The sequence below is a fragment of the Mirounga angustirostris genome, unplaced genomic scaffold (assembly GCF_029215605.1).
Source record: "Mirounga angustirostris isolate CCGP_5_RB_7025 unplaced genomic scaffold, mMirAng1.0.hap1 SCAF_9, whole genome shotgun sequence".
Classification (NCBI taxonomy): domain Eukaryota; kingdom Metazoa; phylum Chordata; class Mammalia; order Carnivora; family Phocidae; genus Mirounga; species Mirounga angustirostris.
In genome coordinates, this window is record NW_026991717.1 from 122,742,461 (window position 1) to 122,767,933 (window position 25,473).

At 37.7% G+C, this 25,473-nt stretch overlaps 2 protein-coding genes across 16 annotated transcripts in view; one reads left to right on the forward strand and one right to left on the reverse strand.

Moving 5' to 3' along the window:
• CEP128 (centrosomal protein 128) overlaps window positions 1-25,473 on the reverse strand; it is a 393,611-nt gene that overhangs the window by 257,350 nt on the left and 110,788 nt on the right. For all 14 annotated transcript variants that reach the window (XM_064571430.1, XM_064571438.1, XM_064571431.1 and 11 more), the window contains 3 exons: window positions 17,501-17,851; window positions 9,217-9,867; window positions 3,889-4,053 (listed from right to left, as the gene is read on the reverse strand). In XM_064571430.1, the coding sequence (XP_064427500.1) occupies window positions 3,889-4,053; window positions 9,217-9,867; window positions 17,501-17,851 (1,167 nt within the window). The remainder of the gene's footprint in view (window positions 1-3,888; window positions 4,054-9,216; window positions 9,868-17,500; window positions 17,852-25,473) is intronic.
• LOC135361638 (large ribosomal subunit protein uL11-like) overlaps window positions 21,695-25,473 on the forward strand; it is a 110,095-nt gene continuing 106,316 nt past the window's right edge. For both annotated transcript variants that reach the window (XR_010405287.1, XM_064571441.1), the window contains exons 1-2: window positions 21,695-21,823; window positions 22,145-22,315. The gene's annotated coding sequence lies outside the window, so the exon portion shown is untranslated. The remainder of the gene's footprint in view (window positions 21,824-22,144; window positions 22,316-25,473) is intronic.

Genomic DNA, 25,473 nt, shown 5'->3' on the forward strand with positions numbered 1-25,473 from the left:
TCAGATTCCAGTGAAACCAATAAAAATATATTTCTGATAAAACAAACAGCATTATGAGTTTCCAGGTAAATGCCAGAGAATAAAAAGATTAATATTAATAAGATCCTTTTAGAACAAAAGAAGAAATCAAATATTTTCCTTTAAAATTTTAAGCAAAAGGAATAATAAATTTCAACGACACTACAAAGTTCTACCTAACATTTCATGAGAGCTTTTTCCCCAGTACGAAGTTCATAATAAAGTTTTAAATGCATACAAATTCTGTGGGTTGCACAATACTTGTTCTCTATGTCATGTAAAATTGAAAAAATAACATTCGATGTTAAAGCAAAATCAGATGTTGGAAAAAATGCATTTTATTACCACATATCACCACTGAATACATGAGGAAAATATGCCAAAGTTAGTTATTCTGTACATATATCCTAACAGCTATCTTCTACTGCTGATTCAGGCTGCTGATGTTAATGGCTTTACATGAATTGTGATGCAATTTTAACATTTCTTAGCTTACAAAGTAATAACATGACAAGAAACAAAGACCTAAAGTAAGCGGTCAAAATAGTAGCAAGACATTTAAAAAAGAGGGGAAGTGCCACTTCGGCCACTAAGACGGGCATGCGAGAATAATGCTATGTTAGGTAAACAAGAAAGGCATCCCTTTTGATTATAGCAGAATCACATTTGAAACCCCTTCAAGCCCTAAGGCCCATTTATCAAGTTCAACGCATTGCTTACATAGTAATCTTTGGGCTATAAGTCATGGGACTTTTTTTTTTTTCCACTGAAAATATATCTTCGTCTTGTTTTCTTGTTTTTATTTTCTGCAGTCTGCTGTCCCCCCAACACACACACAAAATGAATGTACATATACTCATAGGTTACCCATATTTTATCTACATATTACACGTATGTGCAAGCATGTATGTATGCATACACACACACTCCTCTTTATCCACAATTCACTTACAAATTACCTACTGTGTATCTGGCTCTGTGCCTGATCTTGGAGATGGAAAAACAATCAAGATTGGGTTCCTGCCCTCAAATAGAAAACATAATTATAAAACTGCCCATTTGTTTGGTTTGCTTAACACACATGCCTTCAATATCACTTGCTAATAGAACTGCCAGCTCTTTTCACAAGGGAGCCTCCTTTGTGGGCCATCTGTCTCAAGTGATTCAACGCAGTCTGGTTCTAAACTTCCAATCTGCATAGTTCGGCAATAATTCCTACTCCCAGGTCCCTGGCCCTTCACTACCTAACATTATTAGATGGACCACAGGCAGTCAATCAATACTTGCTGACTGGTTGACTGCTTGGTTGAACCACGAGCAGCATTTATTTGGAAACACAACAATAACAAAATAATGGCATTTACTAATTGATAGCTTATTAGATATCAGTTACTCTGCCAGGCACTTTATATATTTTTTCACATTTAATTCTATAGTAGAGGTATCATCATACCTTTTTATTTTTTTTTAAAGATTTATTTATTTATTTATTTGAGAGAGAGAGAATGAGAGACAGAGAGCATGAGAGGGAGGAGGGTCAGAGGGAGAAGCAGACTCCCTGCCGAGCAGGGAGCCCGATGCGGGACTCGATCCTGGGACTCCAGGATCATGACCTGAGCCGAAGGCAGTCGCTTAACCAACTGAGCCACCCAGGCACCCTCATCATACCTTTTTAAAGATGATAAAACTGAGGCTTTGAGTTTTAAGCAATATGTTTAAAGCCATACAGCTAGAAAATGATTTACACTCAACGTTCTGCCCATACCCACTAATGATATGCCGCCTCTCAGAGAGCAGAGCCCTATCTATAGATGGCGGGACCCAACAAAATTTTGATTCATATGTAACCATATACTATGGCACAGGTCAACACAAACAGCTAAGTGAATCCAAAGTATGTAATAATCATGTATACAAAAAATATTTCTAAAAGAAAAGCAAGCATAGAAGCTATACATATATATTTACATTTGTGTGTTTAAGATTATTATATCTTTAAGATTACTCACAAGTTAGACTCCAGAGACATCTTTTCTCTGCATTAGCACACACTGTCAAGACTTGACTATACAGTTTTAACAACTGAAAGCGATTTTGTTTTTCATGATCTGTCTACAAGCATTCAGTTGCAGACCCGTGTCTTATCTATATCCAACCCTCAGCTCCCAGAACAAGGCCTGCCACATCCTGGATGCTCAATACATAGCTATGGAATACAATCATTAACTCTTGAAACTCTGTCGTAAGGTGAATGTTCCATTTATATGAACGTGTGTTAACACATATATATCTAGAACATCACAGATAGAATCAGTGAAGAAACATTTATTTTAAGCAGAGCAAGGTAAACTTACATCCCAACATAAGAAATTTTCACCACTATTTCTTAAATGCAAATGTGTAAGTATAAAACACGTTAACACAATCTTCTGGCTAGAATTTTAATTATGAAAAAGTTGGGAAATTTAGCATTATCTCCACAGCAACTACACCCTGGCAACAGATACAGTAAATATGTGTGAACACTGGACACACTCAAAACAAAGCATGACATAAGAACTAAATTGCAGCAGTTGTCAAGATTGTAGGCCTAAATTTAGCAACTTAATTTAGCACATTCAATCATAAACACCAAACCTGTATCTTATTTCCTTGATTTTAACAATTACTAGAAAGGTAAAAAAATATACCTATAAAGTATAGTGAATTTTGCAGAAAACATAAAGAGGAAAAGATTAGTAAAGTGGTTAAGGAAGTTTCTTCCTAGAGGTGTGTGAAGCATTTTATGATACCCCACCCAGTGGTGGCACCTTCCTCATACATGTAACCTTATCAAGTACGGGACTCATTTGACCCTGTCTATGTTGTCTTATTCTACTATCAGTAAGTACTTCAATGGTCATCTTTACATTTGACTTCTATAATACCCAACTACCAATCCTTTTTGGAAGTTGGTGGAAGAAAAATACTCTGTCTTCTATTCCTAGTTGACTTTTGCCACAGAAGTAGTGACTCTCAAAGTCCCTAGTATTCTACCCAATGCCTGATATATATAGCAGATACTCAAAATAAATTCACACATCTACTGAAAGGAAAGCAGTAAGCCTGCTAGGGATGTTCCAAGGTTACCAACCTTCTTAAGCTTCAGTCTCTGAAACCGAAAAAATGAGCATAATAGTATCGATTTCATAAAACTTCCATGAGCATTAAAAGTGCCTCGCACATAGTGAGCACTTAACTATTACAGGTTTTATTTTGAGCCTCAGTTTCCTCATAGGTTAAAAGGGATCAATAAAATCTAACCCAAAGAGCTGTGAGAACTGAGTAAGCACACACATGTAAATCAATTGGCATAAATGCCTGACATATAGCAGGTCCTCAATAAACCAGAATTCCTTTCTTTGCTACCCTTGCCTCTAAACTCCTATTTTAAGATCCAGAAGAAATTTAAAAATCAAATGTAGTAGATGGTTAATAGTTGGTTGAAAGTTTATTAGAATGCTGGATTTTTATTCTATCATTCTTTTTGTGGCACCAATATAACTTTCCTATGAAAGACTACAATTAGCATTTATTAATACATAAAATGGGGGCACCTGGGTGGCTCAGTTAGTTAAGTGACCAATTCTTGATTTCGGCTCAGGTCATGATCTCAGAGTCCTGAGATTGAGCCCCACCCACGTCAGGCTCCGTAATGAGCGTGGAGGCTGCTTAAGATTCTCTTTCTCTCTCTTCCTCTCCCTCTGCCCCTCCCCTCCCCCCACTTGCAGGCACACTCTCTCTTTAAAAAAAAATCACATAAAATATATTCCAGAAGAAATACTAGAAGAAATCTGAGTAAGTAAAATTAGAATTCATTCGTATTTTTACCTTTTCTTCTAGCTGGTCCTTCAAAGCCTGATATTTTAGCTTCAGTTTTCTGTTCTCATTTTCATTCTGGGTTAATTCCTCTGTCAGCCTGTCACACTGTGATTTCACCTTCTCTAGCTGACAACGATGGACTTTAGCCGTATTCTTATCTTCTATACTTTCTGCCTGAGAAAAAGAGGAGAAAAGAAAAAGTCCACTGGCCACAGCTAAATTGTACACCAAACAAATTACACATTTTATCAGTGGGCAAAAACTTCAAGATTTTGCTCTAAGCGTCTGTACAGAACATACAAAGGAAAGGAAATGCCCCTTGCATTTATTCAATCACTCCTTAGTGCTCACTGAGCACTTACTCAGTGAAAGGTACTGTACTGGGTGCTGAGATAGCGAATATGAACAGTAAATTGCCAGATGCACCTATCAATTCTACAACAATGAATGATAAGTGCTTAACGAAGGCAGAAGCAAATACTGTGCCAACCCCAAGCTGGCACCCCAACTCTGCTGAGAGGGAAAGGAGTTGTGAGAGGTGTCCCAAAAGGGAAATACTATGACCCAGTACTGACTGATCAGTTTCCTCCTCTATAAAAGGAGCTTTACAACATTCCTGTTCAACCTCTCTCCTGGGTTTTGTGAAAGAACTGTGTGCTTTCAGTACAGCAAAATTACTGATCCCACCCTGAATTGTAGCAGCCAAGAAACTACAAGTAACTTAACTTGAAAAGGAGTTGATCAGTGATTATTATTTCAGTGCCAACAGTGTAATTAATAAAGTACCTGGTTTTTTATCTTTTTTTCGAATATAACCAGAATCAACTTTAAGAAAAAATTAGGAATAATCTATTCCGTGTACAATAAAGATTGGCCAAGTATGTGAATTTTAAAACTTTTAAAATAACAATGATGCAAACACTTCCTATATGTCAGGCACTGCTCTCAGACCTCTTTGCATAGTTCTTCCTCATTTCTCACAACAACCTGACCAGGGAGGTACTATTACTACTGCCTCCTTTTTTGAAGCTGAAGCCCAGAGACACTAATAACCTTGCCCCAGGATATGTAATAAGAAACTGCAGAGCCAGGATTTGAACCCAGGAATTCTAATGTGCAAGGCTTTCAACTATTCCGCCACACTGCCTTTAGGAAGGTACATTTATCATTTTTAAAAACCAGCTGGGTACAACTTAGCAATGTTAACTGGTCACACCTACCAGTTACTAACAGCTTGTAAGCAACTACCTATGATCTGTTTAAAACACATGTTTTAATTTCTAAAATACATGTTCCTTTTTACAAGTATATTTTATGTGTGCAATCAGGTATATAGGAATTCAATCACAGGAATCAATTTCCTGAGAGAAAGTTTTGTCAGCTTTAGACAAAATCTGTATTATATTCACCTCACAAAATTCACCTAAGACTGGATACCATTTTAAATTAACAAAGGAATTGATTTTTAATAAGGAATCCTGTTTTCACAACCCAAAACAAAATTACAAAATAAAGTCTCTTATCAGGAAAATTGCTCAATTATGATTTTAGTTTCAATAGAATGCTTTGCCTTTTCTTCATGGCTAATGCAACTCTTGGGTATAGAAGGTTCCCCATAAGGCCTGTGGAGAACTGAAGCTGGCTCAGGGAGCCTTAAGAGGCAGCTGTGCTTCGCTCTTCCCAACACTGTCCCTCTCGGGTGATGTCTTCTGTGATAGTCAAATGCGGTATATATCCAACACTAAACTGGGCAAATGCTACAAATCAGGGTTTCCTCCTTGACTCCCCCTCCCCCCCCAGAGGCTTTTTAAAAACATTTACCCACATGCCAATGCCTAAATTTGACTTAACTTACTTCTTGTGATTTTAGTACATTTACATTTCACTCTAAGGTTTACAAAGTGATGCTGTACTCTCAAAACCCTGTGATAAAGACATTACTAGTCCCATTTTATTGATGAGGGGGGGAAAGGTTTAGTAACTTGACCAAGATCATATAGCTAGCAATTAGAAAAAGTACAGAGCTCAAATCCTTGGTCTTTTGATCCCCACCCCCCAAAGAAAGGCTCTACCAAATGATTTCTGTTGAAATCATCATGAGGTAATAACCCAATATCCTTCAAATATTAATAGTAGCTAGAGTATTTCATTAAAATATTTTACATTTAAATTTAAAAATAGGCCTAAGTAGTCCTAGATGGAGAAAACATAATTCGTGCAGAGAAAAAAATATGGCTAACGCATCAGCATTTATTAGACCCAAAAAATAAGGGTGAAGCCAAAAGACAAAGAAATAGAACATTTATAGAGCTATTTGTCCAAAGTCCTCTTGTACATAATTCAATACACTAAGTCATCTGTGATGACATTATCAACTCCTTCTAACTGATATAAATAAGTAAAAAGTATAGGATTATGTTAGTGAAATAGCAAGAGGTAGGGGTTTTTTCCTTATGGGCAACTCATTCAGTTTACAATGAAAGTGCTCACAATCTCTGGTTCTCCTTTTAAGCTCTTATGCTGCTTTTGTACCGTATTAAAGAGTGGCTGAAATACCCTTCCTCTATTTCTGTCTTCCAAATTAAAAAAAAAAAAAATGCCTAAAAATTTCAAAATATCTACAGAGTACTTCTAAGTTATATACTCTTTACACACAGGTAATTTCTCAAAGCTTTACTGTCATTTCACTACACATGAATACAAAGCACTTCCTAAAGAAAGGATGGGGGAAACTGCCCTGTCTCCTGTTGAATATTATCCACTCTGTTTTGATCCAACCCCCTCACATTTCCTCATGGACCTTCCCTAGCCATCTCTGACAAATGGAATGAACACGTTTTTAGTTCTTCTTTTAACCTGCCACATTTGACACTCTTTTTTAAAAAAAAAAAAGATTTTATTTATTTATTTGTCAGAGAGAGAGAGCGCACCAGCAGGGGGAGTGGCTGGCAGAGGGAGAAGTGGGCTCCCCGCTGAGCAAGGAGCCTGATGCGGGACTCAATCCCAGGACCCTGGGATCATGACCTGAGCTGAAGGCAGACACTTAACCAAGTGAGCCACCCAGGCGCCCCACACTTTCAACACTCTTGACTATACCTTTCTTGAAATGCCCTGCCTAGGTTTCCAAGACACCATTCTTTTCTGGTTCCCTCCTGTCTCTCATATAGTCCTTTATTCTTACCTGCTAGAACCTTTTTCTCAGTACCTCCCTTAAACATTGGTGTTCTAGAATTTCATCCTCTTCTTTCTCCCTATATGATCTCATTAAAATCCCATGATTTCAACTACCACCAATGGGTCACTGGATCCCAAATATTCCAACTTTAATCTCACTTTCGTCCTCAATGTCTAACCCATTAGGTACTAAAAACTGTTCTGCCTAGGTCTTTCATGGTTAGGCTTCCGTTCCTTTCTACCTAACTCAACATGCTAAAAAACAAACAAACAAAAACTGGATTTGCGACTCCTCTCTCCAAATCTCTCTTTCTGCATTATCTACCTTGACAGTCTCATCATCCATCTTGTCACCCAAGTCTGTGCCTAGTCATCCTTGATTCTAAACCTTTTTTTTTGAAGATTTTATTTATTTATTTGAGAGAGACACACACAGCGAGAGAGGGAACACAAGCAGGGGGAGTGGGAGAGGGAGAAGCAGGCTTCCCGCCGAGCAGGGAGCCTGATGCGGGGCTCGATCCCAGGACCCTGGGATCACGACCCGAGCCAAAGGCAGCTGCTTAACGACTGAGCCACCCAGGTGCCCCGATTCTAAATCTTTTCGACTTATAGCAGTGTAGTTAAGAACACAGGCACTTGACTACCTAGGTTCAAACCCTGTCTCTGCTACTTTCCAGCTCTAAGACCTTGGACAGTTAACTTTCCACGCCTCAATTTCCTCATTAGAGAAGAAATACCAAACAATCTGCAGGGATGATGTGAGGATTAAATGGTTAACGCATGTAAAGTTCTTACAGTAATGACTGGCATGAACTAAGTGCCGGGAAAAAAAAAATGTCTGCTAGTATTATTATTATTGTCACAGCCAATCAATCAACATGTGACATATATTTTAAGATTAGCTCTTCTCCATATCTCTGATTCTACTTTTGTTTATGTCCTCATCAACTCTGACAGACTATTATGCCATATTTCATCAATATTAAGACATATTTTTCCACATTTTACCACCTCTGTCTTGGGATATTGTCTTGCATTGAGAGTATGTTAAGTTTCAGAAGTATTTTTTTTTTTCTTAATAGCACATATGATGAACCTTATAACTGATGGTATCTTAGGTTGAATGAAATATAGTAAGGCCCTCCTACCTATTTCCCCAGTCTCCATTCTGCTCTGTGCACCCCAATTAATAACCCCAAATCCACTATTGCCAGTAGACTATATGCAACTGGGGGAGAATTCATAAAAAGCTGAAAGCATTCTACAAATGTCAGCTATTTCATTATAATTTCATCTTTCACCAGAAGCATTTTTATGGTAGTTGTATTTCAAGGAATTTGAAAAAAAATTATAATTAACCCTTGAAGACTTATCTACTTATTCACCTATTCAGTGGATATCTACAGTGTTCCAGGAACTGTTCTAGGTACTGGAGATATAGGTGTAAACAAAACAGACTCAAATCCCAGTCCTCATGGAGTTTTCATTCTAATAAAGGGAGACTAAAAAATAAATAATATGGAATCTATATCACATGATGATAAGTAATACAGAAAAAAACTAAAGCAGGAAGGAGGGACAGATTTATCACACTCCTGACAATCATGTTATAAAATAATTCCCCTGCATGGGGATAAGGCTAATACCATTAGACCCTAGAAACATTTCCCCAAATGCAAGATCTCAGTTATGCATTTACCCAGGCCAACTTTGATTTGGAAAAGAAAGGGTAAATCTCAAAACCCTTGGGTTTACACAGCTCATAAGCTGATCCACTTTAGTTACCATTAATAAAGGACTGTGGTTATGACTTCTATGGCCTTAACAAGTCTTTGCCTTTTATATTTTAGGAGGCCACAAATGTTGAATGAGGGCACGTTTCAGGTCCACGACTTATTGCCACCTCTGCCTTTCCTGAACTCCCAAAATAGCTAAACATTCTTTTTAAAGAGCTTCAGTGCTCTGAAATAGGTGCTCCCAGGTGGCTGCTAGAACTCATTTCAACCTGGCTGAACAGGCATGAATAAGCCTCTTTACTGTTAGTTTTATCTTCCCTTCAGTGCTTAGGAATACAGAATGATCTCTGAAAGTTTACGCTTTATTAACTTCATGAGCCACCAGAAAAATTCCTTCAGTATCATCAGGATAATTCAGCGCAGGTACCTTCAGTGTCCTAATATGATTCTCAGCCTCACTCTTTTCTTTCTTGAAGTGCTTCATCAGCTCCTGGATGTTCTGTTCGTGTTTCGTTTTCACACTCTGCAATGACGATGTGAGATCTTCCAGCTCCCTCTGGTGAACGTCTCGTTCTAGCTTTAACTGTGTAATGATTGTATCTGTTTCTTCATCTCTGGATTTCACCTGTGTCTTTAGGTCAGCAAGGTTCTTAAGCACCTCCTTCCTGGCTCTCTGTTCCTCGGCTAATTTATTAGCGAGATCTGCCCGGATGGCACTCAAGTTCTTGATGGCCTCTTGCATCTCGAGAAGTTGGGCTTTGTCCCTGGCCTGGCTCTTTTTTAGCTCTGTGATTTCTTCTTCCAGGTGAGCTTTCTCAACTTTCATCTGGCTTTGAATCTTACTCTGATGCTTCAATTCACTTTCTAGCCTTTGGATAGTGTCCAGGGAATCCTTGATTTCTAGTTCAAGGTCAGCTTGATGAGCCTTAACATCACTTAGTTTCTGCTCCTTACGGTGAAGCTCCTCCTCTTGAAGGGCACGCTTGGTTAAGACATCGTTCAATTCCTTTCGAAGATTCTCTATTTGTTGTAATGCTGTATAAAGCTGGCTTTTCAGTTCATCCTTTTCTTTTAGAATCTACCAGGTTAAAAAAAAACAAAACTATAAAATCCATCATAGAGACTGTCAGAAAATAAAGTTTAATACACAGGAGAAGAAAGATCCATAAAATAGTATTTTGTATTTTTTCCATTTTTTAATGAAAAATAGCTTTTAGGCTAGAAAAAGAAAAATACAATTACCCTGATGTAGCACCACACTGAAACAATATGTTGCAGATTTTCATCACCAACACATATCAATCCTTGATTATAAATAATTATTTAAATGTAGGATAAAATTTAGCAAAAGAAGGGGGAAAGAAAAAGATTCCTATTATAGTTTACCAGAGGTTGAAACAATATGTTACTTAAAATAACAGTTCTTTGCATTTCAATTGCACACTTTTAAAAAGGAGAAACCTCAAAATAGAGAAGGAAGACAATATACGGAAGCATGCAGATACAATCTAAGAAAGGTTTTGGTACAATCAATCATTATTAATAGAGTCGGTAGGGACAGGAAATACACCAGTATGTAACTGGGAGTCTCGAAACCCCATAAAGATATAAATGAGATTAAGATTAGGATAGGTGGGAAAGGGACACAAGAGAAAAGTCAAGGGACCAGACGTCCATCACCCTTTGCCAGACTCTCTGCAGGGTGAAGGTGGACACTGAGGGATGGATGGAGGCCCAGAACTACCCCTCTCATCCGCACCACCTCCCAATGCAATGAAAAAGCCAGCAGCTAAGGAAGCTGGAATCACCCCCTTTCCCCCCAACACTGGCACCAAGAACAATCTCCATCTCTGCTTACGGATGCCTGCCATGGCTTGAACCCGGAAAAAAGAAAATTAAGATTCTCATTTCAGAATTAGAAATAACGAGTAAAAATGCAAATACTTACAAGGCAGTTTTACACTTTATATTTTATACTTAGTATGAAACAATTCAAGATAAACTACAATGAGTCAATCACTCCAAAGAAACCATTTCCTCAAAACCCTGTCAGTTTTAGCAGGGAAAAACAGCATGAAGCCAGCATGAGAAATAATAAAAGGAGGTGGTTAAGCAATTGAGCTCTGACCACAGAAAACTGAATGTGATTCTCAGTCCAGTCATAAGTCACCCTAGGGCCTCAAGGAAATTATTTATCTTTATAAAGATAATAATGGCACCTGTATCATAGGGTTGTGATGAAGACTAGTGGGAAAGAGGAAAAAAAAAAAATTGGCAGAGGATCAAGTTCAAGGAGAAGCCAGGATCCCAGGGAGGCATTCGTGTAAGACAGTAATCAGATCTTTGAAGAGCAGGTATAACTGATAAAGCAATGTCCCTGGACTGAAAAGACTAAGGACCACAGAGGATAGAGTTTACTTTGAAAGACAGGAAAAATGGCTAGAAATATAGGTAAGTCTAAGGGTAGATGTATTATTTTTCTACTGCAGTGTAACAAATTCCAACAAACTTAATGACTTAAAACAATACCATTTATTGTTACCCTGTTTCCACAGATCCCAAGTCCAGGAGAGGTATTGTGCCCAGAGTTTCCTAAGACTAAAGTCAAGGCATCAGCTGGCCTGTGCTCTTACTTGGAGGCTTTAGGGGGAGAATCCACTTCCAAGTTCATCCATGTCATTGGCAAAATTTAGTTCCATGCGCTTCTTAACACTCTGGTGTCTATTTCCTAGCTAGCTTTGGGCCAGGGTTTGCTCTGAGCTTCTAAGGCCACCCACACTCCTTGGCTCATGGACCCCTCAGATTCTGAAGCCAGTAACACCACAATGAATCTTTCCTGTGTTTCAAATCCTCTGACTTCCCACTCTCGCAACAGCCAGAAAAATTTCTAGGCTTTTAAGGATTCCTGTGATTAGATCAGGCCCACCCAGATCATCTCCTTATCTTAAGGTCAACTCTGCCATATAACATAACCATGAGAGTGATCTCATCATGTTCACAGGCTCCAGGAATTAGGGTGAGTCATCTCTGGGAGGTCACTCTACTTACCATACTAGAGAAGACAGAAACCGACAGAATCGAGTCTTGGCTGTAAGGATAATGCAAGAGGGGCCTGAGAACGAGGAGAGGTAGCTTCAAGACAGTGATTGATGTTTGGAACAGATAACATAGGCCCCTGGCCAGGAGTTAAGAGACTTCCCTGCAGCCCTGAATATAAAGATTTTATTTTCAAGATGAAGCTCTAGCAGGTAAAACACCTTTGATTACAAAATACTACATTATCTTCCTAAAGTTGGTTTAAACAGCAAAGGTATTTATTTTTCTGACATAACAGGAACACCAGAGATGGAGCACTTGAAGAGTCCTTCAAAACTCAGGCACTGCTACTCTACAATTCTGCAGGTTTCGCCCTCGGTTTCAGTATTCCAAGCATCACATCAACTCATGACAAAGGTGGCAGCCTTAGAGTGGACAGTCACAGACTATGTTAGTCAAGTTTGCTATTTCTTTGGCAATACAGATACTAAAAACTAAGTAAGTTCTATTGGCTTTTTGTTAATTGCTTGGCTAGCAGCCACAGCCCAAGATTTTGTCTAGACATTGTCTCCGAGTCTGAAAATGACAGTGTCTTAACTGCCACCTCAATATCCTGGACATTCCCAGGGGCCCTCAGTCGAATAGGTTTTATCTTGAGGGAACTCAAAACAATAGGCTTGGATCCCCTTTGTCTGGCCAAGAATGCTTAAGTAGAAGCACTTGAAAGGGGCCTGAGAAATCAGGCTTGTTTTTCACCTCATTTTTATTTCAGCTAAGTTTCCTACTTCCCTCTCTTGCTTGGACTAACTTCAGCAAGGACAGATCATTTGGCTATTCCAAAACTGAAAAACTCCAAATTATCAGACCCCGTATATTTGGATTATAGATTGCAGATTTTCAGTCTCTCTACCCGCCCCCTCCCCCCAAGAAATCTTGCGCTCTGCTTTTATTATTTATTTCTCTCTGCTTTTAGACAGGCAGGCTTCAACCTATACTTGTCTTTCTCTTGTGGAACTTTTCTGAAGGCTGCAGTAAGATCACAACACATGCCAACATCCTAAAGTTTTCATACCAGTATTAAGTAACTGGTATGAAAACTCTGAGGCACACCATCGCTGCCCCAAGATAGGATTTCTGATGGTTCAACTAACTACTTCCAACAGCACAGTTTGTCAACTTTCCCTTTAGAAATGTATGATCCTCCTGTCCCCACTTCATTTCTCTACTTAGTTAATCCTACATTTTAGGCTCTTTTACTTAAAGCTCCTTACTCCGAGAACTGATGTTTCGTATCAGCTTGAGTATCTTCTGCTCAGAGTAAGAGAAAACTCCAATTCAAGCTGACTTAAACTACAAGGTAATTTATTATCATTCCAGGCAGAACTGTTCCAGACATGGTGTCAAAGCTCTAGCTCCAGCTCTCGGCACTCCTCCCGGCAATACCTTCTTGTGTGAGAGACTTCGTTCTCAGGACCATAGCAAGACAGCCAACTGCGGCCACTGCAAGCATCACAGCCGAATACGACAAAACCAGAGAAGGAGAAAAATCTCTCTTATGTATCTTCTTCAGGAGTGAGTAAATGTTTACCATAAGCTCCCCCCAACAAACTTCATAACTCATTCTTCATTGCTCAGAACAGGGTTATGTGCTTGGTAACTGGCCTACATTAGTTTCTGAATGGAATGGAATGGATTGGGGCAGAGAGTAGATGGGGATAATCAAGACCCCTATAGAAGCCAACTGATGTTTCTAGGTAAGTTTTGCTGGTACTAGTCAGGAGCAGAAATGGGAAAAATAAGAGTTGGGTTGATTCCAGACTGAAGATCAGTTAGATGTGTGAGGTGGAAGAGAGAAATCAAAGATGCTGGTGAGCATGTCATCAGAGTAGCTTTTCACAAAGTCCAATCTGACAGGAAAAAAAAGGATTCCAGGAAATGACTGGTCAACCAGAGGAATGTGGAAAGATCAAAATCAGATGGTAATGGTTAAAAAAGGAAAAGGAAATAAAAGAAATGTGTAAGATCAGAGACTGAAATTTTGGAACTAAAGATTTGAATTCACATAGAGAAATTACAGATGAGGACAAATTTTAGCCACAGAAATTAGCTGCTGAGTGACTTGAAGGTCACTGTAAAATGGGAAATTAGTGAAGTTTAAGGATGCTGAAGTTTAAGGTTGCTGACTTGAGCTTTGTAATCACCAAAGATGACAAGAATTACATGTAATTTAACAGGCTGAGGGGAAGCCAGGTGCAAAACTCCTTGAGAAATATAGAGGCGTAATGGAAAATTATGTAGAAGTCAGGAATAATGAGAAGAGAATGTTCTAACCAAGCAAACCCAGCTTCCAAAGAAGAAAAGCTGTAAGAGAAGATAATGAAGGGAGGATTGAAAATGACTATGTGAAGCCAGAGAATGATACTGTCTAAAACCATAATAAGAACAGAAACCAACTCCTCAAAGCCTGGCCACAAAGTACACACAGATTTTTGGGCTTGTTTTTGTTTTTTAATTAACTAAAAGGTAGAAAAAATTTTAAAAAGAAATAAAAGTTATTTTTCTGCATATGAAGGTACATGCAGATGGACTGCTGGATTATTCTAATATATCAGTACTTTAGCCTTTCTAAAATTGCATAGGACAGAACCATATACACATTTAAAATGTACTTTAGCACTGATCCTTATTTTTCAACCTTTAAATTGGAAAATTCAGCTTTTAAAAATTTTTTTTTTTTAAGATTTTATTTATTTATTTGAGAGAGAGAGAGAATGAGAGAGAGAAAGCACATGAGAGGGGGGAGGGTCAGAGGGAGAAGCAGACTTCCCGCCGAGCAGGGAGCCCGATGTGGGACTCGATCCCGGGACTCCAGGATCATGACCTGAGCCGAAGGCAGTGGCTTAACCAACTGAGCCACCCAGGCGCCCCAGGAAAATTCAGCTTTTAAAAGACAGTATATATTACATATACTCCCTTTTTCCTCAGCATGAAGGCAATACAAAAAAAGAAAAGATGGAAATTTAAGATTCTTGAAGTCAAATATTGTCAAGCAAAAAGCTCAATACAGGGCAAATCAATTCTTCTGCCAACTCAGCAAGAAAAACAAACAACCTAAGAAGCATTCCTATCATCCATATTAAAATATAGATCTATGATTTTGGAAATATTCAGAAAAGCATACATTGTGATCAGAATCCAAGTTCAAAATTTTTTCCTTTATCATTTTCAAAATAGGTATAAGAACCAATAACTTCAAATAGCACTTTAAAAGATAGAGAAAAAAATAAAAAATAAAAAAGATAAAGACAAAAATATCACAATTAATGATTAGATTATTTGTATCTACAGAATTTTAGGTCTTCCATCATATGTTTATCTACATATCCCTAAAGAACATCATATCATGATGCCCTGATGTAAACATCCATGCCATTTTCTTTCAAGGAAAGTATACAATCTAATCTTTCTGGGTTTTTTCTGCAATGTTATGCTATTTGTGGTGATATGCTATCCATATCATTTGATAACAAAGTAGTTTTGTAATAGGATATATATCTAATAATCTTACCAAACTTCCAAAAATGTAAAAAAACAGAAGAAAAGTAAATCAGAGCAATTTTTAAGAGAATACAACTCTTTAGCCTTCTACTACATTTTTAAGTGGCAAATCTTAAAGCAGAAAATAAGTTATGCTGGAAAAAGAGAAATGGAAGTAGACAAAACACAAAACTGCATCATTTGAGCCTGGAAAATGGCTCAACAAGGCTACTTATTAAACAATTTACTCTGCAAAACATAATGTGTTTTATTTGGAAATTAGTATTATTTTTATTTTAATATATACTTCCAAATATGCCCTACAGTCACTTTTTGAAAATAATTAGTCCAAAAAAACAAAAACCAAAAACAAAACAAAAAAAGAGTAGGCTGTATTCCTAATGCCTTAGGGTGGCTTTGTGATTTTATTAAGAATTAAATACTCCTTAGAGGTATTATTCAGTAAGACATAAAGATATAGATGCTTGTTTCCAAAATTATTTACAATGTATTTCCACATCTCATGGATTTACCGGACACTTGCATGTGCAATGAAATAGCTGTTACCCTTTCTTCCTTGATTAACCACTGCTCTAAGTGCAACATGCCGCATTCATTTTTAAGGCTTTTAAAGTGGAAATTACAATGCCTGCTGTGATAATTGTGATACTACCCTAACTGTGGCAATCACTTTAAAACTACTCTTTGCTTATCATTAGCAATGCTAAGTGATAAAAATAATTATATCAGGAGCATTCTGAGAAATAATTGTTTAACAATTTTGAATTTTCTAAAAAACTCCATCTAGAAAACTCTGCACCATGGATTAGGATACTGTCTGATGACATGGATGGACCCTTCTAAATTTCCTCTAATTAAGTAAAATCCCCAGATGGGTTTCAATCAATCAATCCCTCCCACCCCCTTCTTTCTAGCTACCTCCCCTACTGTCATGCTCATTGAACCAGTTGCCAGCCCAGACTGACAACAGAATAATCAAGGTAGAGCAATTTCCTGGGATCAGATCAGTTCAGATTCAAGTCTGAAAGCTTTAGAACTGCTTTACCTCAGGGCAACTAGTCACCCAGTGTGTGTCAGATGGGTTAAATTGAAAAGCAGTCCAAAATGAGTGCAAGGTGATCGCTTCCTCCATCCTCTATATGTCCACAAAATTTATATCTAAATGGTAAAGCATCTTTTCCACGACAGCTCATCTGAAATAAGCATCTGTCACTCTTAAGTGCTGACAATTGATTTTATAAAAGTAACTGCCCTACATTGTGTTTTCCTTTGAAAGAAAGTCAACTTATCCAAATGATTATTCTTCTGGAATGTTCAGAATTCTTGACAAGTGACAAATGACAAAGCAGAAATGATAAACCAAGACTAAACACGGATAAAAATCAACCCTGACTTTCCTGCTTATTATCTTATAAACATTTAGGTTTAATTCAACCCAAAGATATAGTTGAGAATCAACACAGGAGCATAAAATCCATTTAAAGTAACTGATTATACAAGGGAAAAGATGATGTGCAATGCATACATGGATCAGTGAAATGCTTTTTGTTGCGATCAAAAGGCACAAAAGCAGAATCTTAAAGAGGCTTGTGACCTGGTAATACTGCTCAGGCAGTGAGATTGTGAACGTCATTCATTCAGTGAAACCCATTATAGTTGCTGCCAGAAAATGGTCCAGTAGTAACTACTGCATTTTTAAATGCTCATTTGCAACCAACACTTACTTAAGTTGAAATATACTAAAAATAAGATTTTAAAATACATGCAACTGGGGGAAAAGTCAGGTGATATTATGGAAAACTTTGTGATTTTTTTTCCAACTGAACATTAAAGAACAATTTCAACTTAGGGAACTAAAAGCTAAACTGGGGGAGAGGGATGGATCTCTTTTAAGGGCCAACTCTAAAAACTCATAGAATGTTAAACTATGAAAAAGACTTTAAAAAGATAAAAAACTAAATTACTTTTTACCTTGCAATAGCCAAGACATAAAGACTCTTCTATCAAGGACATCTTGATAGAGTACATGCACAGCATGGCACTCAAGTGTTTGTTCGAAGGATGGATGAATGAATGGTCACAGCAAAAATCATTCCTTAGGAATTTGGCTTTTATACCTGATTATTCTTGTCTGTTAGTTGATCAAGAGTTTCAGACTGTTTCTCCAATGCTCGCTCTAACTTCTTATGCTTAAGCTTCCACTGCCTGATGGACTCCTGAGCTTTCAGTTTCAACTCTTCTCTCCTCTTCTCTGCCTCCTGTCTCAGGGCCTCTGACTGCTGGAACTCGAGAAGGTACTGCTCAGCCTGCTTGGTTGCTTCCTCAGCATGGTGAGTCAGCTCTGAGATCTGAAGGTCGGCATGCTTATGTTTGGCCTCACAAGTCTCAAAGTGATTCTGGATCTCCTTAAGTTGATCCAACATCTGTAGTTGCTCCTTTTCCTTGTGCTCCAACTGATGTGTTAAATTCTGGGAATAAAGCATGAGAAATATTAGGAACATGTTCTTGTCAAAATTGGATGTCTAACAGCATCAAACAAGAATCTCTAATGTCACTGAAATGGGAATCATCTGTACCAAATTTCATTAGTAGTCAGTCTAGAAGATATGAGTCCCTTTCTATGTATTTTATAGGCACATTAGTTGGGAATAATTCTTTATAGAAATATTTTCTCTTTTTAGACTATTTCATTATCAAGAAAGGGAAAATACATATTTTCCAATTGACTGTCACCAAAATAGAAGGTCTTTTTTTTTACTATTATATTATGTTAATCACCATACATTACATCATTAGTTTTTGATGCAGTGTTCCATGATTGTTTGCGTATAACACCCAGTGCTCCATTCAGTACATGCCCTCTTTAATACCCATCACCAGGCTAACCCATCCCCCCACCCCCCTCCCCTCTAGAACCCTCAGTTTGTTTCTCAGAGTCCATAGTCTCTCATGGTTCGTCTCCCCCCGCTGATTCCCCCCGTTCATTTTTCCCTTCCTGCTATCTTTTTTTTTTTTTTTTTAACATATAATGTATTATTTGTTTCAGAGGTACAGGTCTGTGATTCAACAGTCTTACACAATTCACAGCACTCACCATAGCACATACCCTCCCCAATCTCTATCACCCAGCCACCACATCCCTCCCACCCCCCACCACTCCAGCAACCCTCAGTTTGTTTCCTGAGATTAAGAATTCCTCATATCAGTGAGGTCATATGATACATGTCTTTCTCTGATTGACTTATTTCACTCAGCATAATACCCTCCAGTTCCATCCAAACTTCCAAACTCATTTTATGAGACCACCATTACCTTGATCCCAAAACCAGACAAAGACCCCATCAAAAAGGAGAATTACAGACCAATATCCTTGATGAACATGGATGCAATAATTCTCACCAAAATACTAGCCAGTAGGATCCAACAGTACATTAAAAGGATTATTCACCACGACCAAGTGGGATTTATTCCTGGGCTGCAAGGTTGGTTCAACAACCGCAAATCAATCAATGTGATACAATACATTAATAAAAGAAAGAAAAAGAACCATATGATCCTCTCAATAGATGCAGAAAAAGCATTTGACAAAGTACAGCATCCTTTCTTGATCAAAACTCTACAGAGTATAGGGATAGAGGGTACATACCTCAATATCATAAAAGCCATCTATGAAAAACCCACAGCGAATATCATTCTCAATGGGGAAAAACTGAGAGCTTCCCCCCTAAGGTCAGGGACACGGCAGGGATGTCCATTATCACTACTGCTATTCAACATAGTACTAGAAGTCCTAGCCACAACAATCAGACAACAAAATGAAATAAAAGGCATCCAAACTGGCAAAGAAGAAGTCAAATTCTCACTCTTTGCAGATGATATGATACTTTATGTGGAAAACCCAAAAGACTCCACCCCAAAATTGCTAGAATTCATACAGGAATTCAGTAAAGTGGCAAGATATAAAATCAATGCACAGAAATCAGTGGCATTCCTATACACCAACAACAAGACAGAAGAAAGAGAAATTAAGAAGTCGATCCCATTTACAATTGCACCCAAAATCATAAGATACCTAGGAATAACTCTAACCAAAGAGGCAAAGAATCTGTACTCAGAAAACTATAAAATACTCATGAAAGAAATTGAGAAAGACACAAAGAAATGGAAAAACGTTCCATGCTCATGGATTGGAAGAACAAATATTGTGAAGATGTCAATGCTACCTAGAGCAATCTACACATTCAATGCAATCCCCATCAAAATACCATCCACTTTTTTCAAAGAAATGGAACAAAGAATCCTAAAATTTGTATGGAACCAGAAAAGACCCCGAATAGCCAGAGGAATGTTGAAAAAGCAAAGCAAAGCTGGCGGCATCACAATTCCAGACTTCAAAATAGAAGGTCTTTTGATGAGAAAAACAATGTGCGTTACTTTAGTAAGAATCTAGTGCTTTGTCCAACTGAAAAAAATGTCAGTGTTTTAAAAATTGTCAGATTATCACAGCAGTCATACGTAATATTTCACCTTCTGGCAGCACATAAAATTTTGTTACAATAAAATAAAAATACCTAATAAAAATGCGCATTGATGATAGAAACATCAGTATAGATAATACTATATTTGAAAGTCCACTTAAAAGACTCTCGGGGGCGGGGGGGGGCACCTGGGTGGCTCAGTCATTAAGCATCTGCCTTTGGCTCAGGTCATGATTCCAGGGTCCTGCGTCAGGCTCCCTGCTCAGCGGGAAGCCTGCTTCTCCCTCTCTCACCCCCTGCCCCCCGCCGCTTAATGTTTCCTCTCTCACTGTCTCTCTGTCAAACAAATAAATAAAATCTTTAAAAAAAAAAGACCCTCAATAAAGTGTAGATAGGTTATTTCCAGCTAAATCTAATGTTATAAGTTGATGAACTAACTCAAGCTTACATGAAATCAGTGTAGGATATATTTTTAAACAAACTTAAATTTATTTGGAATACATAATAATTAAGAAAAGCAAATCTGAACTCTTAAAATCTAGTTTCCCAGAATGGGTCTACATATATTTGGAAATTGCACTAAATCATCATGATTCATACATATTTTTAATTTGAGAAATAACTGGTAAAGATCTATTTTGAATTTCAAAAATGAGAGGACACTGCTTATACAAATAAAAAAATGTTGTAATCATTAACATTAAGCCACTCTTGTAGAGTTTTGGAAGGGAGTAACAAATTCAGAAATAATGTATCCCATAAGCTGCGCCTCCTTACTTTCCAAATACGTGGGTGACAAAGGTAACATGAAAAGCCCATGTTCAGAGGACTACGATGATACCAGAGCTGGACAAACAATAAGTATCATCTACATTGTTGTAAGGCTCCTACAAATGAAGACTGGAAGCCTTTACCAACTTCCTCTGACTCTCTCAGCAGAATGTTCAGTTCCAGATTCCATTATCCCTGCACTGTGGCTCAAATAAAGTTAAATACAATTTTTTTCATGGTTAAAGTCATGGTTTGACATTATAGCAAAAAAATTAAAATAATGCCTTGAAAACAAGTTTCATTTTCAGAGCAACAGGTCTGCATTTGCTCAGTTTGCTAAATTCAATGCAGCCTGGAAGAGATGAGTCACTCCTTTATCTACCCAAACAAAATAGTAAATTAAGAACTGTGCACTTGTTTGTGTGGAAAATTCTAAAATGAAATCAGACAACTATAGTGGTAGTGGTTTACCCTTTTGCCCTTATCTAAAAGTTCTACCATGAAGCTAGAAATCAACTTTACTAACCAGCAGCATTCACGTGATTTCTCCATCAGCAGAGATGTACCAATGTTTTTTTTTCCAACAAACATTTCGGAGAGTGGGTACTCTTCCTACATGTTAAGCACATAGCTTAAAGAATGGTTACTAAGACCTGGCTTTGATACCAAAAAAATAATAATAATAATAATAATATAAATTGGGGAGATATACTACCTGCTAGATTACAATAGCAGATAATGCTAGATGCTAAAATGATGGACAGTTACCTGAAGGGGCCTGTATTCTATAGTGTGGCTGGGGAGGGTCTCTCTTAGGAGATGACATATGAGCTGAGATCTAAATGAGAGGGAGCTAGCAATAATAATTATTATTACTACTGAAGTTTACTGAGCACTTGAGTTGTGCAAAGGATTGAGCAAATGCTTTATAAGAATGACCTCACTCAGTCCCACTATTACTATCTTAATTTTAGTGATGTGTAACCAACTCTTGGAACTTGCCCAAGATCACATACCTAATATGTGAGGGAATGGAATTTAGACCCAGATTGTCTGGCTCCAGAGCCCATGTTTTCAACTCTTTGCTAAGCGGCCAGATTCTCAGATGACCCTAACTCCATGCCTCTCTGTCACCTACTCCCACAGTCCTATCTTAGTGGTTTTTTTCCCAGAACTGCCACCAAGCAAGAGGTATGTCCCAGTACTCCCTTCTCCCCACTAATCCCTCCTCCCACTCCTTCTCCCCACTCCTCAAGCCTTTGGCTTTATCTACCCATCTGCCCAGTTTCCTCACTCTTTTTCTTCTGATACATCTGCTCTTCATTGTCAGGAAGATGACCACGCCTTGACATTTCTTTTGCTGGCTTTAAGTCCAAGTTCTTTGACCTAACTTCCTTAATTTTCACTTTAACCATTCTCTTGTTCACATTTCAAACTCCTTTTAAAGCTGAACTTAAATGGCAAAACCACCAGCTCTGAGGGAATTAACAAATTTCCTTTTTCCTGTATCAGGTTACTGAGTCCTCTAAGGAAAACCACACAGGAGTACCAGTTGATGTGATGGCACATGGAGAGGCAACCTCTCAAGTGCCCAGAAGTTCTACTGCATGCCTCTTCCCAGCCCAAACAGTGGCCCTTCTAAAACGTCCTGCCTCAGACCCACCATCTGTTCACTCACTTCTGGTATGTAACATAGCTCCTTCTTTTTTTTTTTTTTTTTTTAAAGATTTTATTTATTTATTTGACAGAGAGAGACACAGTGAGAGAGGGAACACAAGCAGGGGGAGTGGGAGAGAGAGAGAAGCAGGCTTCCCACGGAGCAGGGAGCCCGATGCGGGGCTCAATCCCAGGACCCTGGGATCATGACCTGAGCCAAAGGCAGACGCTTAACGACTGAGCCACCCAGGCGCCCCGTAACATAGCTCCTTCTTAAGAAATAAAATTGAAGCTATTACGCAGGACATCCCCAAAATTTCCTTAATGTACCATTCTGAAACTTACCAATGACTAGTCTATCCTCCTCTCTAGGCTTTGAGGAAAAGGAATTGATCCTTCTTAGACAAATCAGCCTATCTTTGTAATTTCCTTCCACATCTATCAAGGGCTTCACTACACCAATTATGTACTCTCTTCCTTGTACTGAACCTCTCTTTTCCTACTGGATCATTCTTCTCTACTATTCCCATCTTTAAAAAAAATATCACAGTAATTTTTTCTTAATGAAACAAATTGAAGAGGATACACACAAACAGAAAGATATTCCATGTTCATGAATTGGAGGAATCATTATTGTTAAAATGTTCATATTACCCAAAGCAATCCACAGTTTCCATGCAATCCCTATCGAAATACCAAAAGCATTTTTCACAGAACTAGAACAAATAATCTTAAAATTTGTATGGAACCACAAAAGATCCCAAATAGTCAAAGCAATCTGAAAAAGAAGAACAAAGCTAGAGGTATCATAGTCTCAGATTTCAAAATATACAACAAAGCTTAGTAATCATAACAGTATGACACTGGCACAGAAACAGGCACAAAGACCAAAAGAACAGAATAGAGAGTCCAACAATAAGCCCACGCTTTTATGGTCAATTAATCAATGAAAGAGGAGGCAGGAATACACAACGGGAAAAGAGTCTCTTTAATGATGTTGGAAAAACAGCACAGCTACATACAAAAGAATGAAACTGGACCACTTTTTTACACCATAGGCAAAAATAAACTCAAAATGGATTAAAGACCTAAGTATGAGATCTGAAACCATAAAATTCCTAAAGGAAAATATAGGCAGTAATTTCTTTGACATCGGTCATAGAAACAATTTTTCCAAATATGTCTCCTTTGGCAAGGAAAACAAAAAGCAAAATTAAACTATTAGGCCTACACCAAAATAAAAAGCTTTTGTACACTGAAGGAAACCATCAACAAAACAAAAAGGCAACCTACCGAGTGGTAGAATGTATTTGCAAATGAAATATCCAAAAAGGAGTTAATATCCAAAATATATGAAGAATTTACACAACACCAAAAAACAATAATCCAATTAAAAAATGGACAGAAAACCTGAACAGACCTTTTTCCAAAGAAGATATACAGATGGCCAACAGACACACGAAGAAATGCTCAACATCATTAATCAGCAGGGAAATGCAAATTAAAACCACAATGAGATATCACTTTATACTGTCAGAATGGCTAAAATACAAAACACAAGAAATTACAAGGTATTGGTGAGAATGTGGGAAAAAAGGAACCTTCATGCACTGTTGGAGGGAATGCAAACTGGTGCAGCCACTGTGGGAAACAGTATGGAGGTTCCTCAAAAAATTACAACCAGAATTATCATATGATCCAGTAACTCCTTGACTGGCATTTACCCAAAGAAAATGAAAACACTAATTCAAAGGGATACATGCAACTCTATGTTTACTGCAGCATTATTTACAATAGCCAAGATACAGAAGCAACCCAAATGTCCATTCACAGATTAATAAAGATGTGATACACACACACATACACACATACATGCAATGGAATATTATTCAGCCATAAAAAAGAATGAAATCTTCCCATGTGCAACAACATGGATGGACCTAGAGGGTATAATGCTAAGTGAAATAAGTCAGTCATAGAAACACAAATGCTATATGATTTCACTCATATATGGAATTTAAGAAACAGAACAAATGAACAAAGAAAAAAGAGACAAAAATACCAGACTCTTAAACACAGAGAATGAACTAGCTGTTGTCAGAGAAGAAGGGGGTGGAGGGATGAGGAGGGAAACAGATAAAGGAGATTAATAGTACATTTATCTTGATGAGCGCTGATAAATGTGTGAAATTGTTGAATCGTGTTCTACACCTGAAACTACTGTAGCACAGTGTGTTAATTATACTTGAAAAATCACAGAAATCATTTTTTTAATGAAACAAACAAAAACCTTTATCAATCCAACATGATCTAACCAGCAACCTATACTCTGCTTCTTATTAGCCAAACTCCTGGAAAGAGCAGTCTACACCTGGTACCCCACAATTTTATTCCTAATTCATTTCCCCATTCATTGGATTTGGTTTCACTCCATCATACAATTAAAATAGCTCTCATCAAGATACTCAAAGATCACCGACAGCCAAATACAATGGACTCTTTAAAAATCTACCCTAGTTTCCTTGTAGCATGTGACACTGTCAATGGCCGCTTCTGATTTTTAAGTCTCTCTTCTTCCCTGACTTTCATAATACCTCTCTCTTCACTAGTTCTCTTTTTTCTTCCTGTTCTTTAATAATCTCCTTTCCTGGGTTTCTTCCACCATTTACCTTTTGAATACAGATAACAGTATAAGGTTCTAGTATTAAGCACCATTCTATCTATAAAATATCTTCAGTAAGTAAGCATGTAGGTAGATAAAGATATGTGATTTCTAATTCAGAAGCCAAACTGATTTTCTGAACTCCAGACCTTTAAATATCAAATTATATAATGATGTCCTATATTTGGGAATCCCCTAGGCATCTTAACTTTAGCATGTCAAAAAAATTGAATTTATCTGATGCCCAACTCCTAACAATTAAGATAGTCCTACTAATAAAATGGTGGTAAAGGCTGTCTCTGCTGAAAAACTACAGAAATGGAAGTGGAATTGTATATTTAAATAGTGAGAAAGTCTGAAATAACAGCTATAGGAAAAGAGAAAATGAAAAAGAGATAAATGTTTAAAAGCTAACAAACAGAAATAAGGTCACAGTTAGATAGTCTCAAATTTATAATGGACTCAAATATGCAAAATTCTTCAAATATTCCCAGCAAGCTTTTGAACCCAGGAAGAAAATAAG